General features: G+C 38.8%; 1 protein-coding gene across 1 annotated transcript in view; it reads right to left on the bottom strand.

The window, feature by feature from the left end:
* The window catches only part of EFCAB5 (EF-hand calcium binding domain 5), a 165,088-nt gene that overhangs the window by 35,367 nt on the left and 108,712 nt on the right, over window positions 1–21,009 (bottom strand). The window contains exons 11-14 of the mRNA XM_064582306.1: window positions 20,057–20,131; window positions 19,868–19,960; window positions 15,668–15,882; window positions 13,741–13,897 (exon numbers count right to left, since the gene is read on the bottom strand). Coding sequence (XP_064438376.1) covers window positions 13,741–13,897; window positions 15,668–15,882; window positions 19,868–19,960; window positions 20,057–20,131 — 540 coding nt within the window. The remainder of the gene's footprint in view (window positions 1–13,740; window positions 13,898–15,667; window positions 15,883–19,867; window positions 19,961–20,056; window positions 20,132–21,009) is intronic.

The following is a 21,009-nucleotide window of genomic DNA, read 5'->3' on the forward strand; positions in this document are numbered from 1 at the left end:
TGCTGCTATAAACATTGGGGTGCACGTACCCCTTCGGATCCCTACATTTGTATCTTTGGGGTAAATACCCAGTAGTGCAACTGCTGGGTCATATGGTAGCTCTATTTTCAACTTTTTGAGGAACCTCCGTACTGTTTTCCAGAGTGGGTGCACCAGCTTGCATTCCCACCAAAAAACATATATCAAACTCTAAAGATATAGATGCTGAAGTGTTTAGAGAGGAGTGTATTGATGTCTGCAATTTATTTTGAAATGAATCAAAAACAAGAGAAATGGAAGGATAGAGGGATAAAGAGATGAATAAATAGATAATTTTTAAAAGTGTAGTAAAATGTTAATTGTCGAATCTAGGTGGTGGGTATATAGGTGCTCACTGTAAAACACTTTTAGCTTTTCAGTATGTTTGGAAAATTTTTAAAAGATTTTTGAGAGAGAGAGAGAGAGAGGGCACATGAGCGAGGGGAGGGGCATAGGGTAAGGGAGAGAATCTCAAGCAGACTCTGTGCAGACCCCGGCATGGGGCTCGATCTCACGACCCTGAGATTATGACCTGAGCTGAAAACAAGAGTCAGATGCTTAGCCAACTGAGCCACCCAGGTGCCCCTGATATTTTTCATAATAGAATATTGGAGGGAGGGGCACCTGGGTGGCTCAGTTGATTAAGCATCTGCCTTTGGCTCAGATCATGATCTCAGGGTCCTGGGACTGAGTCCCGCATTGGGCTCCCTGCTCAGTAGGGAGCCTGCTTCTCCCTCTCCTTCTGCCACTCCCCCTGCTTGTGCTCTCTGGCTCTATCTCTCTGTCAAATAAATAAATATAATCTTTAAAAAAAAAAAAGAATATTGGGAGGAAGAGGAAGACATGGCTAGACTGAAAGGACTCCCAATTGGTCAAATCTGGGACAATAGGAACATTAAAATAAATAGTGATAGTGTTGGATCACAACCCATTGAATAAGATAGGAAACCATGAGTACATATTGTTATAATAAATGAACAAAAAGTTTGACAAGAAAGGGAATGATTCTGGGGGGCCTGGCTGGCTCAGTTGGTAGAGCATTCAACTTGATCTTGGGGTTGTGAGTTCGAGCCCCACATTGGGTGTAGGGATTACTTAAAAATAAAATCTTAAAAAAAAAAAAAAGAAAGGGAATGTTTCTATGGTTTCAAAGGACAACCACAAAAAACTTATTAATTACAAAGGGAAAAAGAGTAATTTTTAAATGGAAGGGACTGAAAGATCTCATTTTTTAAAAATTCCAGTGTAGTTAAGATAGTGTTATATTAGTTTCAGGTGTACAATATAGTGATTCAACAATTCCATACATTACTCAGTGCTCATCAAGATAAGTGTATTCTTTAATCCCCTTCACTTATTTCCCCCATCCCCTCACCCACCTCCCCTCTACTAACCATCAGTTTGTTCTCTAGAGCCAAGAATCTGTTTTTTGGTTTGTCTCTTTTTCCTTGTTTTGTTTCTTAAACTCCACATATGAGTGAAGTTTTATGGTATTTGTCTTTCTCTGACTGGCCTATTTCACTTAGCATAATACTCTCTAGTTCCACCCATGTTGTTGCAAATGGCAATATTTCATTCTTTTTTTATGTCTGAATAATATTCCATTGTATGTATATGTGTGTGTGTATATATATCCCATCTTCTTTATCCATTCATCTATCAGTGGGCATTTGGGTTGCTTCCATAGTTTGGCTATTGTAAATAATGCTGCAATAAACAAAGGGGTGCATGTATCTTTTTGAACAAGTGTTTTTGTATTATTTGGGTAAATACCCAGTAGAGTGATCATTCGCTCATAGGGTAGTTCTATTTTTAATTTTTTGAGGAGTCACCACAGATATCATGTTATTATCATGGGACTTCTGCTAACATTCAATGAGAAAACACAGTGTCACTTACATGATATTTCTGCTAAAGGTGATTAATCTGAATTTAATCATGAGGAAACATTAGACCAAACTAAAAGGACATACTAAAAACAACCAGCCTATAATCTTCAGAAATGTTAAAGTCATGGCAATCAAGGAAAGGCTGAGGAGTTGCTTAGAGATTCCTTGTTCCAGAGTGAAGAAACAGCAGTTTGTTTTACACTATCTGTCCAGTTTTCAGTTTCTTTTTTTTTTCAGCTCTTTAAATATTTTATTTTTTAAATTTTATTTTGTTATGTTAGTCACCATACATCATTAGTTTTTGATGTAGTGATCCATGATTCATTGTTTTCGTATAACACCCAGTGCTCCATGCAGTACGTGCCCTCCTTAATACCCATCACCGGGCTAACCCATCCCCCCACCCCCTCCCCTCTAAAACCTTCAGTTTGTTTCTCAGAGAAACAGTTTTCAGTTTCTTTAAAAAAAACACTGTGTGAGTGGGGTTTTCTAAATAAACATGGTTCTTAAATATTCAAGATTTCTTGAATTTGTTGACAAAATGCATCACCAAAATGTTATAACTTTAAGAAAGTTAAATGTCCTGCTTAAATAGAAACTTATATAGGGGTGTCTGGGTGGCTCAGTTGGTTAAGCATCTAACTCTTGATTTCAGCTCAGTCTTGATCTCAGGGTCAGGAGTTCAAGACCCATGCTGAGCTCCACACTGGCGGTGGAGCCTACTTAAAAAAAATGAAACATATATTAAAGCAGATCTTATCATTTAATAGAAAATTAAAGGGCGTACATATCCAACAAATGTTAATAGCTATTCCTTGGGAAGTAATGGGGAAAGAGTGATTTATTCCATTAAATTCTGCAGTATAGACAGATCACATGTTTTACAGCTTTTATATGTGGTATTTCTTCTCAGATTAGGCTGTATTAGACAGAAATAAAAAGGGAAAATTACTGGCTAAAAGTTTCAAGTTGCCCCTTCCATATAAAAAAAACTTGCATTTTGAGGATAGTAGTGGAAACACTTATAGAAATTTCTAAGTCTGTGACTTTATCCTATTTCTCCAATTTTTATCCAATTTTTAATCTTTGACACTGAAATAGATAAGAAGGGTAGAGCTAAACAAAACAAAATAAATAAACAAAGAGCTATTTGAAGATTTGCTGATCAGTTATTAGCTAATGTTTGAATTTAGAATTTTCTCCCTTTTTAAAGGAAGCTAAATCTGCCTTTCTTCTTCCATATGGCCATCAGCTCAGCAATCATCTCCTCAGGCCAGGTGGCTACCAATATGTGTTCAGAGAGAGTCATTTTGTATAAGCCTACCCTTGGAGAGAATAATTTGTTCTTCCTGCTTGCAGAAATTTATTTCTGGCAGCAGATTCTGCCTCCTCATTACTTTCCTCCTTCTCACTTGCTGGGCTTAACCCATTACATTTATGCTTTCTACCTATCCCTATTGCTGTACTTCAGTCATATGTATTGGAACTTCCTTATAATATCATCCTCAGGTTTCTTAAATTCTAGAAATCATCATGTCTAACTCCTTCCTTTTACAAATGAGAACACCTGGGTCTGTCGAGGCTCAGTAACTTGCCTTTGGTCATGTGACCATTTTTTAAAAAAAGATTTTACTTATTTATTTGAGCAGGAGGCAGAGCGGGGGGGAAAGGCAGACTCCCCGCTGAGCAGGGAGCATGATGCGGGCCTTGATCCGAGAACCCTGGGATCATGACCTGAGCCAAAGGCAGATGTTTAACTGACTGAACCACAGCCATGTGACCATTAAGTGAAAGATCTAGTATTGGAACACAGCTCTCTTGATGACTGTGTAGTGTTCTTTCCTCTATAGAACATGGTTCTGTTTTATGAAATTTGCCCACCTTATAAGTGGAGACCACTTCACTGTGCCTTTTGAAGCTTCATTCTTTGGATGCAGTCTAAGACAAGTAGTGTAGTGTAAAGTTTGCAGAAGACATAGTGAATGAAGAACACATGACAATTGATAAACTTAAGTACACTTGAAGATCAATGAATACAATAATTTTGAAAGGGTTGAAGAACTTAACTAACCCTGATCATTCTTTTTTATCATTCACCGTATACTTTATGAATTGGAAGTCACGTATGTAAAAGTCACCAGATAAATCTTTAAACCCAGTGGAAAGCAAAATAACTTATACTGGAATCTAATCAAATGAATGAGGAAACTTATTATACTGGAATAAGAATTTTAGTAACTTTCGATTGGAAGTATTGATCAGAAGAGAAAAATGTAGTATAGGAAAAGAAAAGTGAACACTGGGTGTTATACGCAACTAATGAATCGTTGAACACTACATCAAAAACTAATGGTGTACTATATGTTGGCTAATTAAACATAATAATAAATAAATAAAAAAGAAAAGTCATTAAGGAGAATTAAGTGGTTAAATTATTAAATTCAGGAGAAACTTGCAAGCCAGTCCCACTTGAGAGGTGAATCAGACCTTGTAGAGGCAGAGAGATACAACAAGAAGAGAAAATAGGCAGAACTGAGGAATGTTTTGGATATTTTTAACCCCAAGAGCGAGGGTAGCTAGGTACACAGAAGGAATCTAACTATGTAAAGTTCTTGGACAAAGCACTCTACAACATATTCCACTCCTGATAGCTCTGACATTTTCTACCCTTCCCACCAGCAATGCATGAGGGTTCCAACTTCTCTACATCCTTGCCAACATTTGTTATTTTTCTATTTTAAAAATTATAGCCATAGGGGGAGGAACAAGATGGCGGAGGAGTAGGAGACCTAAATTTCGTCTGGTCCCAGGAATTCAGCTAGACAGGGACCAAACCATTCTGAACACCTATGCACTCAACAGGAGATCGAAGAAAAGAACAGCAGCAACTCTCTGAACAGAAAAGCAACCACTTTCTGGAAGGTAGGACGTGCGGAGAAGTGAATCCAAGGCAATATTCAGGAGGATAGATGGCGGGGGGGCGGGCCTCCATCAGCCACTACCAGCAAGTGATAGAGCCCCAGAGCACAAAATCGGAAATTTTAGAAGTCTGCTCTGCTGAGAGACATCGCTCCAGTGGCTAAGCGGAGGGGTGGGAGGGATAGGGGGGTGGAACACTTGCGGGGACAGTGTGGTCTCAGGACCCTCGGGGTCACAGAAAGACCGGGGGTGCCTGAGTGCGGCCGAGCTCCCGGGTATCGGAGCGGGAAGCCGGCTGCAGAGACGGAGCCCAGGCGCGGGCTCTCAGCTCGGGGTTGCCATAAACCGTGATCCGCGGCACAGTTGGGCCCCTGCTCCTCCAGCAGGGACCCAACAAGCGGCAGATCCGGGGAGACTCACCTTCCTCCCCCGGGAGGAGCGGCACGGGAGCGCACCGCAGGGATCTGCTGGGTTTGGAGACTCCACATGGGGTTGTGTGCCAGAGATAGAAACGATCGGTCACAGGCCGGGTGAGCACGGAGTGTGGCCAGAGACCGGGGAGACGGGAGTGACTGGCGGCTTTTCTCTGGGAGCTCACTGAGGAGCGGGGCCCCGAGTTCTCGGCTCCTCCGGGGCGGAGATTGGGAGGCCGCCATTTTCACTCTCCGCCTCCAAAGCTGGACAGAAAGCTCGCAGGGAACAAAAGCTCCTGAGAGCAAACCCGAGCAGATTACTTAGCCCAGACCAGCAAGGGCGGGGCAATTCCGCCTCTGGCAAAGACATTTGGGAACCATGGCAGCAGGCCCCTCCCCCAGATCAGCAAGAACAGCCAGCCAAGACCAAGTTTACCGATCAATGAGAACGGCGGAACTCCAGCGCTAGGGGAATAATGCACATAGAATCCATGGCTTTTTTTTACCATGATTCTTTAGTCTTTCGAAGTTAATTTTTAAAATTTTCTTTCTCTTTTTTTTTTGAACTTTTCTTTTTCCCTTTTTCAACCAACATCTTATCAATCCCTTTTTTAAAAATATTTTTTATTTTTCATTTTTAGAGTCATATTCTATCCCTTCATAGTAGTTAACCTTATTTTTGGTATATATATATATATAAGTTGTTCTCTCTTTAAAATTTTGGGATACAGTTTCTTCTAACAGACCAAAACATACCCTAAATTTCTACTGTATGGCTTTGTTCTAGTCTCCTGCCTGATCACATTCTGTCCCCCTTTTTTTAAATTCCTCTTCTTTCTTCTTTCTTCTTATCAATTCCTTTTATAAAATCTTTTATAATTTTCATCTTTACAGTCATATTCCATCCCTTCATTGTATTAACCCTTATTTTTGTACATATATAAGTTTTTCTTTCTTTAAAATTTTGGGAGGCACTTTCTTCTAACAGACCAAAATATGCCCCAAATCTAGTGTGTGGCACTGATTTATGCACCAGCCTGATCATATTTGATCATATTCTTTTTTTTATCTTTTCCTTTTCTTTTTTTTTCTTTTTGCTTTCTTTCCCTTTCTTTTCCCCCAGTTTCAGGTCTCTTCTGATTTCTTTAGTGTATATTTTTCTGGGGTCGTTGTTACCCTGTTAGCATTTTGTTCTCTCATTCATCTATTCTCCTCTGGACAAAATGACAAGATGGAAAAAATCACCTCAAAAAAAAAGAACAAGAGGCAGTACCGACTGCCAGGGACCTAATCAATACGGACATTAGTAAGATGTCAGAACTAGAGTTCAGAATGACAATCATAAAGATACTAGCTGGGCTTGAAAAAAGCATGGAAGTTATTAGAGAAACCCTTTCTGGAGAAATGAAAGAACTAAAATCTAACCAAGTCGAAATCAAAAAGGCTATTAATGAGGTGCAATCAAAAATGGAGGCTCTAACTGCTAGGATAAATGAGGCAGAAGAGAGAATTAGTGATACAGAAGACCAAATGATGGAAAATAAAGAAGCTGAGAAAAAGAGAGAGAAACAACTACTGGATCACGAGGGCAGAATTCGAGAGATAAGTGATAGCATAAGATGAAACAACATTAGAATAATTGGGTTCCAAGAAGAAGAAGAAAGAGAGGGGGGGCAGAAGGTATATTGGAGCAAATTATAGCAGAGAACTTCCCTAATTTGGGGAAGGAAACAGGCATCAAAATCCAGGAGGCACAGAGAACCCCCTCAAAATCAATAAAAATAGGTCAACACCCCGACATCTAATAGTAAAACTTACAAGTCTCAGAGACAAAGAGAAAATCCTGAAAGCAGCTCGGGAGAAGAGATCTGTAACCTACAATGGTAGAAACATTAGATTGGCAACAGACCTATCCACAGAGACCTGGCAGGCCAGAAAGGACTGGCATGATATCTTCAGAGCACTAAATGAGAAAAATATGCAGCCAAGAATACTATATCCAGCTAGTCTGTCACTGAAAATAGAAGGAGAGATAAAAAGCTTCTAGGACAAACAAAAACTAAAGGAATTTGCAAACACGAAACCAGCCCTACAAGAAATCTTGAAAGGGGTCCTCTAAGCAAAGAGAGAGCCTAAAAGCAACATAGACCAGAAAGGAACACAGACAATATACAGTAACAGTCACCTTACAGGCAATACTGTGGCACTAAATTCATATCTTTCAGTAGTTACTCTGAATGTAAATGGGCTAAATGCCCCAATCAAAAGACACAGGCTATCAGATTGGATAAAAAAACAAGACCCATCGATATGCTGTCTGCAAGAGACTCATTTTAGACCCAAGGACACCTCCAGATTGAAAGTGAGGGGGTGGAAAACCATTTACCGTGCTAATGGACACCAAAAGAAAGCTGGGGTGGCAATCCTTATATCAGACAAATTAGATTTTAAACCAAAGACTGTAATAAGAGATGAGGAAGGACACTATATCCTACTTAAAGAGTTTATCCAACAAGAAGATATAACAATTGTAAATATCTATGCCCCTAACATGGGAGCAGCCAATTATATAAGCCAATTAATAACAAAAGCAAAGAAACACATCGACAACAATACAATAATAGTGGGGGACTTTAACACCCCCCTCGCTGAAATGGACAGATCATCTAAGCAAAAGATCAACAAGGAAATAAAGACTTTAAATGGCACACTGGACCAAATGGACTTCACAGACATATTCAGAACATTCCATCCCAAAGCAACAGAATACACATTCTTCTCTAGTGCCCATGGAACATTCTCCAGAATAGATCACATCCTGGGTCATAAATCAGGTCTCAACCGGTACCAAAAGATTGGGATCATTCCCTGCATATTTTCAGACCACAATGCTTTGAAACTAGAACTCAATCACAAGAGGAAAGTCGGAAAGAACTCAAATACATGGAGACTAAAGAGCATCCTACTGAAGAATGAATGGGTCAACCAGGAAATTAAAGAAGAATTTAAGAAATTCATGGAAACCAATGAAAATGAAAACACAACTGTTCAAAATCTTTGGGATGCAGCAAAGGCAGTCCTAAGAGGAAAGTAGATAGCAATACAAGCCTTTCTCAAGAAACAAGAAAGGTCTCAAGTATACAGCCTAACCCTCCACCTAAAGGAGCTGGAGAAAGAACAGCAAATAAAGCCTAAACCCAGCAGGAGAAGAGAAATAATAAAGATCAGAGCAGAAATCAATGAAATAGAAACTAAAAGAACAGTAGAACAGATCAACGAAACTAGGAGCTGGTTCTTTGAAAGAATTAACAAGATTGATAAACCCCTGCGCAGACTTACCAAAAAGAGAAGAGAAATGACCCAAATAAATAAAATAAAATAAATAAATAAAATAAAATAAATAAAATCATGAATGAAAGAGATCACAACCAACACCAAAGGAATACAAACAATTATAAGAACATATTATGAGCAACTCTATGCCAGCAATTTAAGCAATCTGGAAGAAATGGATGCATTCCCAGAGATGTATCAACTACCAAAACTGAACCAGGAAGAAACAGAAAACCTGAACAGACCTATAACCACTAAGGAAATTGAAGCAGTCATCAAAAATCTCCCAAAAAACAAAAGCCCAGGGCCAGATGGCTTCCCAGGGGAATTCTACCAAACATTTCAAGAAGAGTTAATACCTATTCTTCTGAAACTGTTACAAAAAATAGAAATGGAAGGAAAACTTCCAAACTCCTTTTATGAGGCCAGCATTACCTTGATCCCAAAACCAGACAAAGACCCCATCAAAAAGGAGAATTACAGACCAATATCCTTGATGAATATGGATGCAAAAATTCTCACCAAAATACTAGCCAATAGGATCCAACAGTACATTAAAAGGATTATTCACCACGACCAAGTGGGATGTATCCCTGGGCCGCAAGGTTGGTTCAACATCTGCAAATCAATCAATGTGATACAATACATTAATAAAAGAAAAAACAAGAACCATATGATCCTCTCAATAGATGCAGAAAAAGCATTTGACAAAGTACAGCATCCTTTCTTGATCAAAACTCTACAGAGTATAGGCATAGAGGGTACATACCTCAATATCATAAAAGCCATCTATGAAAAACCCACAGCGAATATCATTCTCAATGGGGAAAAACTGAGAGCTTTCCCCCTAAGGTCAGGAACACGGCAGGGATGTCCACTATCACCACTGCTATTTAACATAGTATTAGAAGTCCTAGCCACAGCAATCAGACAACAAAAAGAAATAAAAGGCATCCAAATCAGCAAAGAAGAAGTCAAACTCTCATTTTTTGCAGATGATATGATACTTTATGTGGAAAACCCAAAAGACTCCACCCCAAAAGTGCTAGAACTCATACAGGAATTCAGTAAAGTGGCAGGATATAAAATCAATGCACAGAAATCAGTGGCATTCCTATACACCAACAACAAGACAGAAGAAAGAGAAATTAAGGAGTCGATCCCATTTACAATTGCACCCAAAACCATAAGATACCTAGGAATAAATCTAACCAAAGAGGCAAAGGATCTGTACTCCGAAAACTATAAAATACTCATGAAAGAAATTGAGGAAGACACAAAGAAATGGAAAAACGTTCCATGCTCATGGATTGGAAGAACAAATATTGTGAAGATGTCAATGCTACCTAAAGCAATCTACACATTCAATGCAATCCCCATCAAAATACCATCCACTTTTTTCAAAGAAATGGAACAAATAACCCTAAAATTCATATGAAACCAGAAAAGACCCCACATAGCCAGAGGAATGTTGAAAAAGAAAAGCAAAGCTGGCGGCATCACAATTCTGGACTTCCAGCTCTATTACAAAGCTGTCATCATCAAGACAGTATGGTACTGGCACAAAAACAGACACATAGATCAATGGAACAGAATGGAGAGCCCAGAAATGGACCCTCAACTCTATGGTCAACTAATCTTGGACAAAGCAGGAAAGAATGTCCAAGGGAAAAAAGACAGTCTCTTCAACAAATGGTGTTGGGAAAATTGGACAGTCACATGCAAAAGAATGAAACTGGACCATTTCCTTACACCACACACAAAAATAGACTCAAAATGGTTGAAAGACCTAAATGAGAGACAGGAGTCCATCAAAATCCTAAAGGAGAACACAGGCAGCAACCTCTTCGTCCTCAGCCGCAGCAACTTCTTCCTAGAAACATCGCCAAAGGCAAGGGAAGCAAGGGCAAAAATGAACTATTGGGACTTCATCAAGATAAAAAGATTTTGGACAGGGGCGCCTAGGTGGCTCAGTCGTTAAGCATCTGCCTTTGGCTCAGGTCATGATCCCAGGGTCCTGGGATCAAGCCCCGCATCGGGCTCCCTGCTCTGCAGGAAGCCTGTTTCTCCCTCTCCCTCTCCCCCTGCTTGTGATCCTGCTCTCACTGTGTCTCTCTCTGTCAAATAAATAAATAAAATCTTAAAAAAAAAAAAAAGCTTTTGGACAGCAAAGGAAACAGTCAACAAAACCAAAAGACAACTGACAGAATGAGAGAAGATATTTGCAAACGACATATCAGATAAAGGGCTAGTATCCAAAATCTATAAAGAACTTATCAAACTCAACACCCAAAGAACAAAGAATCCAATCAAGAAATGGGCAGAAGACATGAACAGACATTTTTCCAAAGAAGACATCCAAATGGCCAACAGACACATGAAAAAGTGCTCAATATCGCTCGGCATCAGGGAAATCCAAATCAAAACCTCAATGAGATACCACCTCATACTAGTCAGAATAGCTAAAATTAACAAGTCAGGAAATGACAGATGTTGACAGGACTGTGGAGAAAGGGGAACCCTCCTACACTGTTGGTGGGAATGCAAGCTGGTGCAGCCACTTTGGAAAACAGTATGGAGGTTCCTCAAAAAGTTGAAAATAGAGCTACCTTATGACCCAGCAATTGCACTACTGGGTATTTACCCCAAAGATATAAAAGTAAGGATCCAAAGGGATGCATACACCCTGATGTTTATAGGAGCAATGTCCACAATAGCCAAACTATGGGAAGAGCCAAGATGTCCATCAACAGATGAATGGATAAAGAAGATGTTGTATATATATACAATGGAATATTATGCAGCCATCAAAAGGAATGAAATCTTGCCATTTGCAACGACGTGGATGGAACTGGAGGGTATTAATGTGAGCGAAATAAGTCAATGAGAGAAAGACATGTATCATATGAGCTCACTGATATGAGGAATTCTTAATCTCAGGAAACAAACTGAGGGTTGCTGGAGTGGTCGGGGGTGGGAGGGATGGGGTGGCTGGGTGATAGACATTGGGGAGGGTATGTGCTATGGTGAGCGCTGTGAATTGTGTAAGACTGTTGAATCACAGACCTGTACCTCTGAAACAAATAAAACAGTATATGTTAAAAAAAAAAAAAAAAAAGAAGATAGTAGGAAGGGAAAAATGAAGGGGGGCAAATCGGAGGGGGAGACGAACCATGAGAGACTATGGACTCTGAGAAACAAACAGAGGGTTCTGGAGGGGAGGGGGGTGGGGGGATGGGTTAGCCTGGTGATGGGTATTAAAGAGGGCACGTATTGAATGGAGCACTGGGTGATATATGCAAACAATGAATCATGGAACACTACATCAAAAACTAATGATGTAATGTATGGTGATTAACATAACATAATAAAAAAAAATTATAGCCATACAACATAAGCAACAAAAGCAAAAGTAAATTTAAGGGGGAATACCTGAAACTAAAAGGTTTCTGCACAACAAAAGAGGCAAACAACAAAATGAAAAGGAAACCTATGGAATAGGAGAAAATACTTGCAAATCATATATCTGACAAGGGGTTAATATCCAAAATTTATAAGGAATTCACACAACTAAACAGCAAAAAACAAAACAAGACACTAAAAAATGGGCAAAAAAACTGAACAGACATATTTCCAAAGACATGCAAATGACCAAAAGGTGCATGAAAAGATGCTCATCATCACTTACAATTAGAGAAATGCAAATCAAAACGACAATGAGATACCATCTCACACCTGTCAGAATGGCTAGTGCCAAAAAGACAAGAGATAACAAGTGTTGACAAGGATGTGGAGAAAAGGGAACTCTTGTGCACTGCTGGTGGGAATGTAAATTGGTATAACCACTAGGAAAAACAGTATGGAGATTCCTCAAAACATTAAAAATAGAATTACCATATTATCTAGCAATTCCACTCCTGAGTATCTAATGGAAAGAAATGAAATCACTATCTTGAAGAGATATCTGTACCACTGTGTTCATTGCAGAATTATTCACAGTAGTCAAGATATGAAAAAAAAACCCAAGTGTCCATCAATGAATGAATGGATAAATAAAATGTGATTCTCTCTCTCTCTCTCTCTCACACACACACACACACACACACACACAGAGGAATAGTATTCAGTCATGAAAAAGATGGAATGCTGCCGTGGATGGATCTTGAAACCATTATGCTGAGTGAAATCAGACAGAGAAAGACAAATACTGTATGATACCATTTATATGTCAAATCTAAAAAAGCCAAACTCAGAGTATAAAATGGTGGTTCTTAGGGGTTGGAGGTGGGGGAGATTTGGGGGAATGTTGGTCAAAGTGTATAAACATCTTTTTTTTTAAGGTTTTTAATTTTTAGAGAGAGAGAGAGAGAGAGAGAGCACGTGCAAGCAGGGGGAGAGGCAAAGGGAGAGGGAGAGAATCTCAAGCAGACTCCACGCTGAGCACAAAGCCCAACCCAGGACTCATTCCTATGACTCTGAGATCATGACTTGAGCAGAAACTAAGAGTTGGATGCTTAACTGAGCCACCCAGGTGCCCCCAAGGGCATAAACTTCTATTATAAGATGAATAAGTTCTGTGGATCTAATGTACAGCATGGTGATTATAGTTAACAATACTGTATTATATACGTAAAAGTTGCTAAGAGAGTAGATCTTAAATGTTCTCACTACAAAAAAGAAATGGTAATTATGTGAAGTGGTAAAAGTGTTTAACTAATGCTACTGTGGTAATCATTTTGCAGTATATAAATATATCAAATCAACACACTGTACACCTTAAACTTACATGATGTTCTATGTTAATTATATCTCAATAAAGCTGAAAAAAATTATAGCCATACTAATAGGTGTGAAGTGTTGTCCTGTGGTTTCAGAACCAGAGTTTTAACTATATATGTCATAGTACTGGAAAATGTGAAGCCAAGTTGTTACCACAGCTTTTTTTTTTTTTAAGATTTTATTTATTTGAGAGAGAGAGAATGAGAGAGAGCACATGAGAGGGGGCAGGGTCAGAGGGAGAAGCAGACTCCCTGCCGAGCAGGGAGCCCGATGCGGGACTCGATCCCGGGACTCCAGGATCATGACCTGAGCCGAAGGCAGTCGCCCAACCGACTGAGCCACCCAGGCGCCCTACCACAGCTTTAATAAGAAAATTCTTATCTTTTTACCTTTCTTCATAGATTCTTTTTCCATTCCCTCCTTGTATGTGTACAAGAGTTCATCAACTTCCTTCAGATCCAGGAAGCCTGAGCCATCACTGTCCCACTTGTGAAACACGGCTTCTAGGAGAAGTTCCCGTCGGGCTCTGGAAGCATTTTGTCTAGCCTAGGATAGAAACAGGATAACAAAGCACAGGACGTACTATCCATTGTGCTAGCTGCCAACCTATGTTTTTCCCCAAAAAGCACAGCACTATTTCTAAAAACAGCTTTATAAAAATAGCTGGGACTAAGCATGATATTAATGGGAAAATGAAGTATTTAATTTTTTAAAGAGATTTTATTTATTTGAGAGAGAGAGAACATGAGCATGCGCAAGAGAGAGCAGGAGCAGGGGGGGAGGGGCAGAGGGAGAGGAAGAAGCAGATTCCCTGCCCAACAGGGAGCCCGATGCAGGGCTCCATCCCAGGACCCTGAAATCATGACCTTAACTGAAGGCAGACATGAAGCATTTAATTTTAATCATCTAAATACCATTTCTCTGTTTCACTCGTAGACCAAAAACAAAAAACAAAACAAAACAAAAAAACAGGCATTCTCTGCATTGGACTAAAGCACATTAACTTAGGAAACGGGCTACACTCCTTAAGAGTCTTTGATTCCTTCCTTTCCACTCCCTCGCTGGTTGTTTAGGAATATGATAAACACATGGCATACTCTACCTGGCTTCTTGGTGAGATATGCTGTGTATTGAAAGAGGATGAAGGGCAGTGTTCAAACAATGAAAAAATGACCGTGTTCAAAAATTATTTTTTATAACTTAACATTGACCTAACTTGACATTGATTTTATTTACCGTTTAGATTTTTTACTAGATTAATTATATCAGTCAGATAGTAACTAAATTATTATCTAGATAGATTTAATTGCTAAAAGAAAGTGAATATATAGCATTTGGTTAAATGGGGAAATTGCAATTGAGGAGGCAAAAGGGATATCAATTCTAGAATTAGGTTGAGAAGACTCATAAGGCTGCTAAAATTAGTGAATATGTCCAGTGAATGTAATGTATATATTTCCTAAAAGGGCACATAAATTGTTTATATCAGCTAAGGTGTATGCATTTATCTATCATCAAGTAGGTACTGACTTCTTAGGAAACATGTATCATCTGGATTTTCATGAATAAAAATACATATACAAATCATAATTGTACCCCTAGGTATGTGCATTAGTAAATGCATTCACACAGCAGATAGTGTACATACACACACATTTTTTGAACATACACATTTCTACTCCTCAGAATCTGCTCTTCAAGCTTCAGAGGAGGAAAAAGAAAGCTGTACAATAAACCATCTCCTGCCACCAGCAATCATGTTATTATTAGGGGAATGAATTCTCTGGAGTGTGATCTCAGAACATTTGACAATAAAATAAAATACTTAATGGCTATGCTCATTGAAATAAAGCGTAAGTTTGGTTATAAACCTTTTTTTAAGGAACTTTCTTTTTTTTTAAGATTTTATTTATTTGACAGAGAGGGACACAGCAAGAGAGGGGACACAAGCAGGGGCAGAAGGAGAGGGAGAACCAGACTCCCCACTAAGCAAGGAGCCCGATGAGGGACTCGATTCCAGGACCCTGGGATCATGACCTGAGCCGAAGGCAGACGCCTAACGACTGAGCCACCCAGGCGCCCTATTTCTTTTTTAAGTAGACTTCACGCTCCTTGTGGAGCCCAATGCAGGGCTTGAACTCATGACCCTGAGATCAAGACCTGAGTTGAGATCAAGAGTCAGATGCTCAACCAACTGAGCCACCAGGGGTACCTTGGTTATAAATTTTTAAAGGGCCACATTAGGAGCAACTGAGGTTGAGAGATTTATTAATAATAGTGACTCCACCTGTTTTATTGATAAATAATATTACTCACCTGTTCTAAGCCACTTATTTTCTCTTCTTCTGTTTCAACATAGCCCCGCTTAAAAAAGGATGTGAGGGTCTCACTGACACTCAAGGGGGCATCTTCACCAATAAATGTCTCCAGAAGTTGCACAAACTGGAGCAGATTTAAGGAAACTCCATTGAAAGCACTTCTACCTTTTACTTCCTTGTAAGACTGAATATTTCTGATAATTGAGTGTAGGTCTATTAAGCAGGAAACATACAACAAACAGTAAAGTGAACAATTTCTTAAAGCTTAGAGAAAATATACAAGTACGTATTGTAATAAACATCTGCTACTTTTTTTCCTGTCAGAAACCCACGCTCCCTTCATGAGGAAAACATCTCTTCCCCACTGTCAGCTTATATTTTTATTTTCATTTCACATGTACAAATAGTTCATTTTTATGGCTGAGTAATATTTGATTTATAAATATGTCACAATTTTTATTTATTCTCTTACTGATAGATACCTGGAATGTTTCCAGAAAGTTCAGGCTATTATAAATATACCTGGTTTACATATTCTTATATATGTTTTGCTGTTGTTGTTGTAAACATGCTTTTAACTCTATTGGATAAATAACTGGGATTGGAATATCTGGATCATGGGTAAATATGTGTTTGGTTTTACAACACACAGATATTTTCTGAAGTAACTGTAACATTTTAAACTCCCACCAACAATCCTGAAGAGTTCCAGTTTCTCCACAATCTTGCCAAGAGTCAGTGTTGTCAGTCTTTTTCATTTTAGCCATTCGGATCATATGTAGTGGTTTCTCATTGTAATGTTAGTCTGTTTTTCATGATGACTAATGACATTGCACACTTTTTCATGTGTTCATTACTCATTCTTATGTGTTTGATTTGTGAAGCATCTAGTAACATGTTCTGCTAATTTATATTGTTGTTTATATTTTTATTTTTGAGTTGTTGAAGATTTTTTTTTTTAAAGATTTTTTTATTTATTTGAGAGAGAGAATGAGAGAGGGAGAGAGCACATGAGAGGGGGGAGGGCCAGAGGGAGAAGCAGACTCCCTGCTGAGCAGGGAGCCTGATGTGGGACTCGAACCCAGGACTCCAGGATCATGACCTGAGCCGAAGGCAGTCGCTTAACCAACTAAGCCACCCAGGTGCCCGAGTTGTTGAAGATCTTAATATTTCCTGGATAGCAGTCCTTTGTCAGATATAAATCTTGCAAATATTTTAAGTATTTTTTCCATATCTGTGGCTTATATATGCACTTCTTTAATGACATGTTTTAAGAAAAAAAGTTTTATTTGATGAGATCTAATTTATCATCTCATTCTTTTATGTTAATTTTTTTATGTTTCAAGTTTTTATTTAAATTCCAGTTAGTTAACATATAGTGTGATATTAGTTTCAGGTGTACAATATAGTGATTCAATACTTCCATACATCACCCTGTGCTCATCACAACAAGTGCCCTCTTTAATCCCCATCACCTGTTTAAACCATTCCCCCCACCCCCATCTCTGCCCTGGTAACCATCAGTTTGTTCTCTATAATTATAGAGTCTATTTCTCTCTCTCTCTCTCTGTCTTATTTTTTCTCCTTTGCTTGTTTGTTTCTTGAATTCCACATATGAATGAAATCATATGATATTTGTCTTTCACTTTTTCGCTTAGCATAATATACTCTAGCTCCATTCACTTCGTTGCAAAGGACAAGATTTCATTCTTTTTTAATGACTGAGTAATATTCCATTATATATATTTTATATATTATATGTAAATATATTATATCTTCTTTTCTTTTTTTAAAAAAGATCTTATTTATTTATTTGAGAGAGAGAGAGAGAGAGAGAGAGAAAACTCAAGTGGGGGGAGGGGCAGAGGGAGAGGCAGAGAGACAAGCACACTCCCCGCTGAGCACAGAGCCAGATGCGGGGCTCCATCTCAGGACACTTAATCTACTAAGCCACCCAGGCACCCCTACACTACATCTTCCTTATCCATTCATCAATCGACGGACAGTTGGGCTCTTGCCATAATTTGGCTATTGTTGATAATGCTGCTATAAACATCGAGGTACATGTATCCCTTTGAATTATTATTTTTGTATCCTTTGGGTAAATACCTAGTAGTGCAATTGCTGGGTTGTAGGGTAGCTCTATTTTTAATTTTTTGAGGAACCTCTATACTGTTCTCCACAGTGGCTGCACCAGTTTGCATTCCCACTAACAGTGTAAGATGGTTCCCCTTTCTCTGTATCCTCGCCAATACCTGTTGTTTCCTGTGTTGTTAATTGTAGCCATTCTGACAGGTGTGAGGTGATATCTCATTGTAGTTTTGATTTATATTTCCCTGATGAGGAGTGAGGTTGAGCATCTTTTCCTGTGTCTGTTGGCCATCTGTATGTCTTCTTTGGAAAAATGTCTATTCATGTCTTCTGCCCATTTCTTAACTGGATTATTTGTTTTTTGGGTATTGAGTTTGGTAAGTTCTTTATAGATTTAGATGAATCAGGTGGTACTGAGCATCCCCCACCTTTGCTACAAGACCATGTGATATAGGTCTGGCCAATGATTCCCATATGACAGCAATGTGATCCACTAAATACCAATGAGAATGAGCCCCAGAACTTTTTGGGAACTACTGGGGAAGAATCACTCTTTTAGCATTCTGATTCCTGAACATAGGCTGTAGGCTTAGCAATACTCTTATGGACATCTCTATCACGACATGGAGAAAACGACCTAAAACTGAAAGTTACACAGAGAGGAACAGGGCTGAGAGGCAGAGACAGTGTCTCACTGCTGTTATTGAGCCCTTGGATTCATTTGTGCCTGAAGCCAGCTGTGGTTTGGATTTGACAGTTAAATAAATCTATAAATACTACAGCAACCTCTCCCCCAAAGAGTCTTGACTAATATATTTATCTTGAGCCCAGTCTTATAATATGAAGTATATTTCATAAAATATCAGCCCAGTGACTTATGTTTGATTTATTCACCGATTCAATCATTCACACCCTCATGCCTTCCATATGAGATTTGACATGACCTAAAAATAATCACCCATGCAGTTTTTTTAAATGGTAAAGCAAAACTGAAATAAAGAAGTAAGACCAGGTGGCTCAGTCGGTTAAGCATCTGCCTTCGGCTCAGGTCATGATCCCAGGGTCCTGGGATCAAGCCCTGCATCCGGCTCCCTGCTCAGCGGGGAGCCTGCTTCTCCCTCTCTCTCTGCCTGCCGCTCTGCCTACTTGTGTTCTCTCTCTCTGTCAAATAAATAAATAAAATCTTTTAAAATAAATTTTAAAAAAAGAAGTAAGACCAGGAGAAGAAGAACACGAACTAGCAGGCCACAGGAGCTTGACCGATGCCATGCATTTTTACCAAAGTATTTTGAGGATAGAAAGTTTGTTATTTGACCCAGGCTTAAATGAGAAAAAAATCTGCAGAGGAAGAAAATAATCTTAATATAATTAGTTCTACTTGTTGGTGGAAAATAAAATGATAAAATAGCACTGCAGTAAAATATGAGTACTTGTTGGAACAATCATTGTTAAATACATGGTTTATCTGAGAGCTAAAAGCTACTCTTTGCTCTCTCTGTTAAGTCGATCTTAGTTTATAAGTCTTTAAAAACAAGACAGATTCAAACCTGTCTCACATGTTGAGTTATGGAACTACCAGGGAGAGGAATCGCTGGACTGATTTCTTTCTTTCTTTCTTTTTTTGACTTTTTTATTGTTATGTTAATCACCATACATTACATCATTAGTTTTTGATGTAGTGTTCCATGATTCATTGTTTGTGCATAACACCCAGTGCTCCATGCAGAACGTGCCCTCCTTAATACCCATTAGCCTGGATTGATTTCTATTGAGTTCTAATATCTGATATCTGATTCCCTTTGTATACCTGGATCATAGCTTCAAAGCGGTTGTAGGGCCATATAATGGTAAAAACAAATTGTATACTAATGCATATGTTTTAAAGCAGAAAAGCATCCCTCAATAGCACATGCCTACATGTACACTACCACCAAAAACATTCATCTTGCCTATGTTTAGATCCATCAGCTCAGGGACAAAATAATGCAAGGATCACCCTGCCATCATGTCTTGGCTAAGTTCAGTTTTTATCATGGGGTAGCACAGTAAATTAAATTCATCAATTGGACTGCCATCTAGTCTTCCTAGTTTGGTTGCTAACATGTACCTGTAAACCTGGAGTTACCGAGGAGTAAGTTTGCTTGTTCCTCATCTTCACATTTGATACAATTCATCTTCCAGTTACAAGTCAAAAGTTCGCCTACAAAATATACATTCCATAACACAGACAATTTAATTTCACTTTCATAATGTTTTTGTTCTAGATTATAAATGAAAGGAGGATTAAATGAGTCACCTGACCATGACTTTCCTTCTATTTCTTGGGACTTTTCACAGGATGGATCTTTCTGACTTTCCTTTTTTGTCGTTTCTAAAAGGAACAAAAGAAAGTGGCTATAATGAACTGGAATTTAAATAAAAACTTGAAAGAAAAAAAAGAAAATGCCTATAAATTGGACTTTATATATTCTATGGTATATTCCTAAGTTAATGAATGAGAAAAATGCCTTGCATATAGAACAACAAAAACGTTCTATCAGGTTATTTCCCATTTATGTTGTGTCACATTCAACCACAATGATATCACTTAATAACTTTAGTTGTTGAGAGCAGCTCTATGACAAAAGCTATTTGTTGTACCCAAATTTGGCCACTCAATCTGAGGGCTACATTTCCTAGCCTCTGTCACAGTTAGATGTCACCAAATGCCTAAATTCTGACCAATGTGATGTGTGGGCAAGTGATGTAATGCCTACCCCTTCTTTTTTTTTTTTTTTTTAATTTTTTTATTCTTATGTTAATCCCCTTACATTACAACATTAGTTTTAGATGAAGTGTTCCATGATTCATTGTTTGTGCACAACACCCAGTGCTCCATGCAGAATGTGCCCTCCTAAATACCCACCACCAGGCTAACCCATCCTCCCACCCCCCTCCCCTCTAGAACCCTGTTTGTTTTTCAGAGTCCATCGTCTCTCATGGTTCGTCTACCCCTCCGATTTCCCCCGCTTCATTCTTCCCCTCCCGCTACCTTCTTCTTCTTCTTCTTCTTCTTCTTTTTTTTTTTTTCTTAACATATATTGCATTATTTGTTTCAGAGGTACAGATCTGAGATTCAACAGTCTTGCACAATTCACAGCTCTTACCAGAGCACATACACTCCCCAGTGTCTATCACCCAGTCCCCCCATCCCTCCCACCCCACCCCCCACTCCAACAACACTCAGTTTGTTTCCTGCGATTAAGAATT

The sequence above is a fragment of the Mirounga angustirostris genome, unplaced genomic scaffold, assembly GCF_029215605.1.
Source record: "Mirounga angustirostris isolate CCGP_5_RB_7025 unplaced genomic scaffold, mMirAng1.0.hap1 SCAF_17, whole genome shotgun sequence".
Lineage (NCBI taxonomy): Eukaryota > Metazoa > Chordata > Mammalia > Carnivora > Phocidae > Mirounga > Mirounga angustirostris.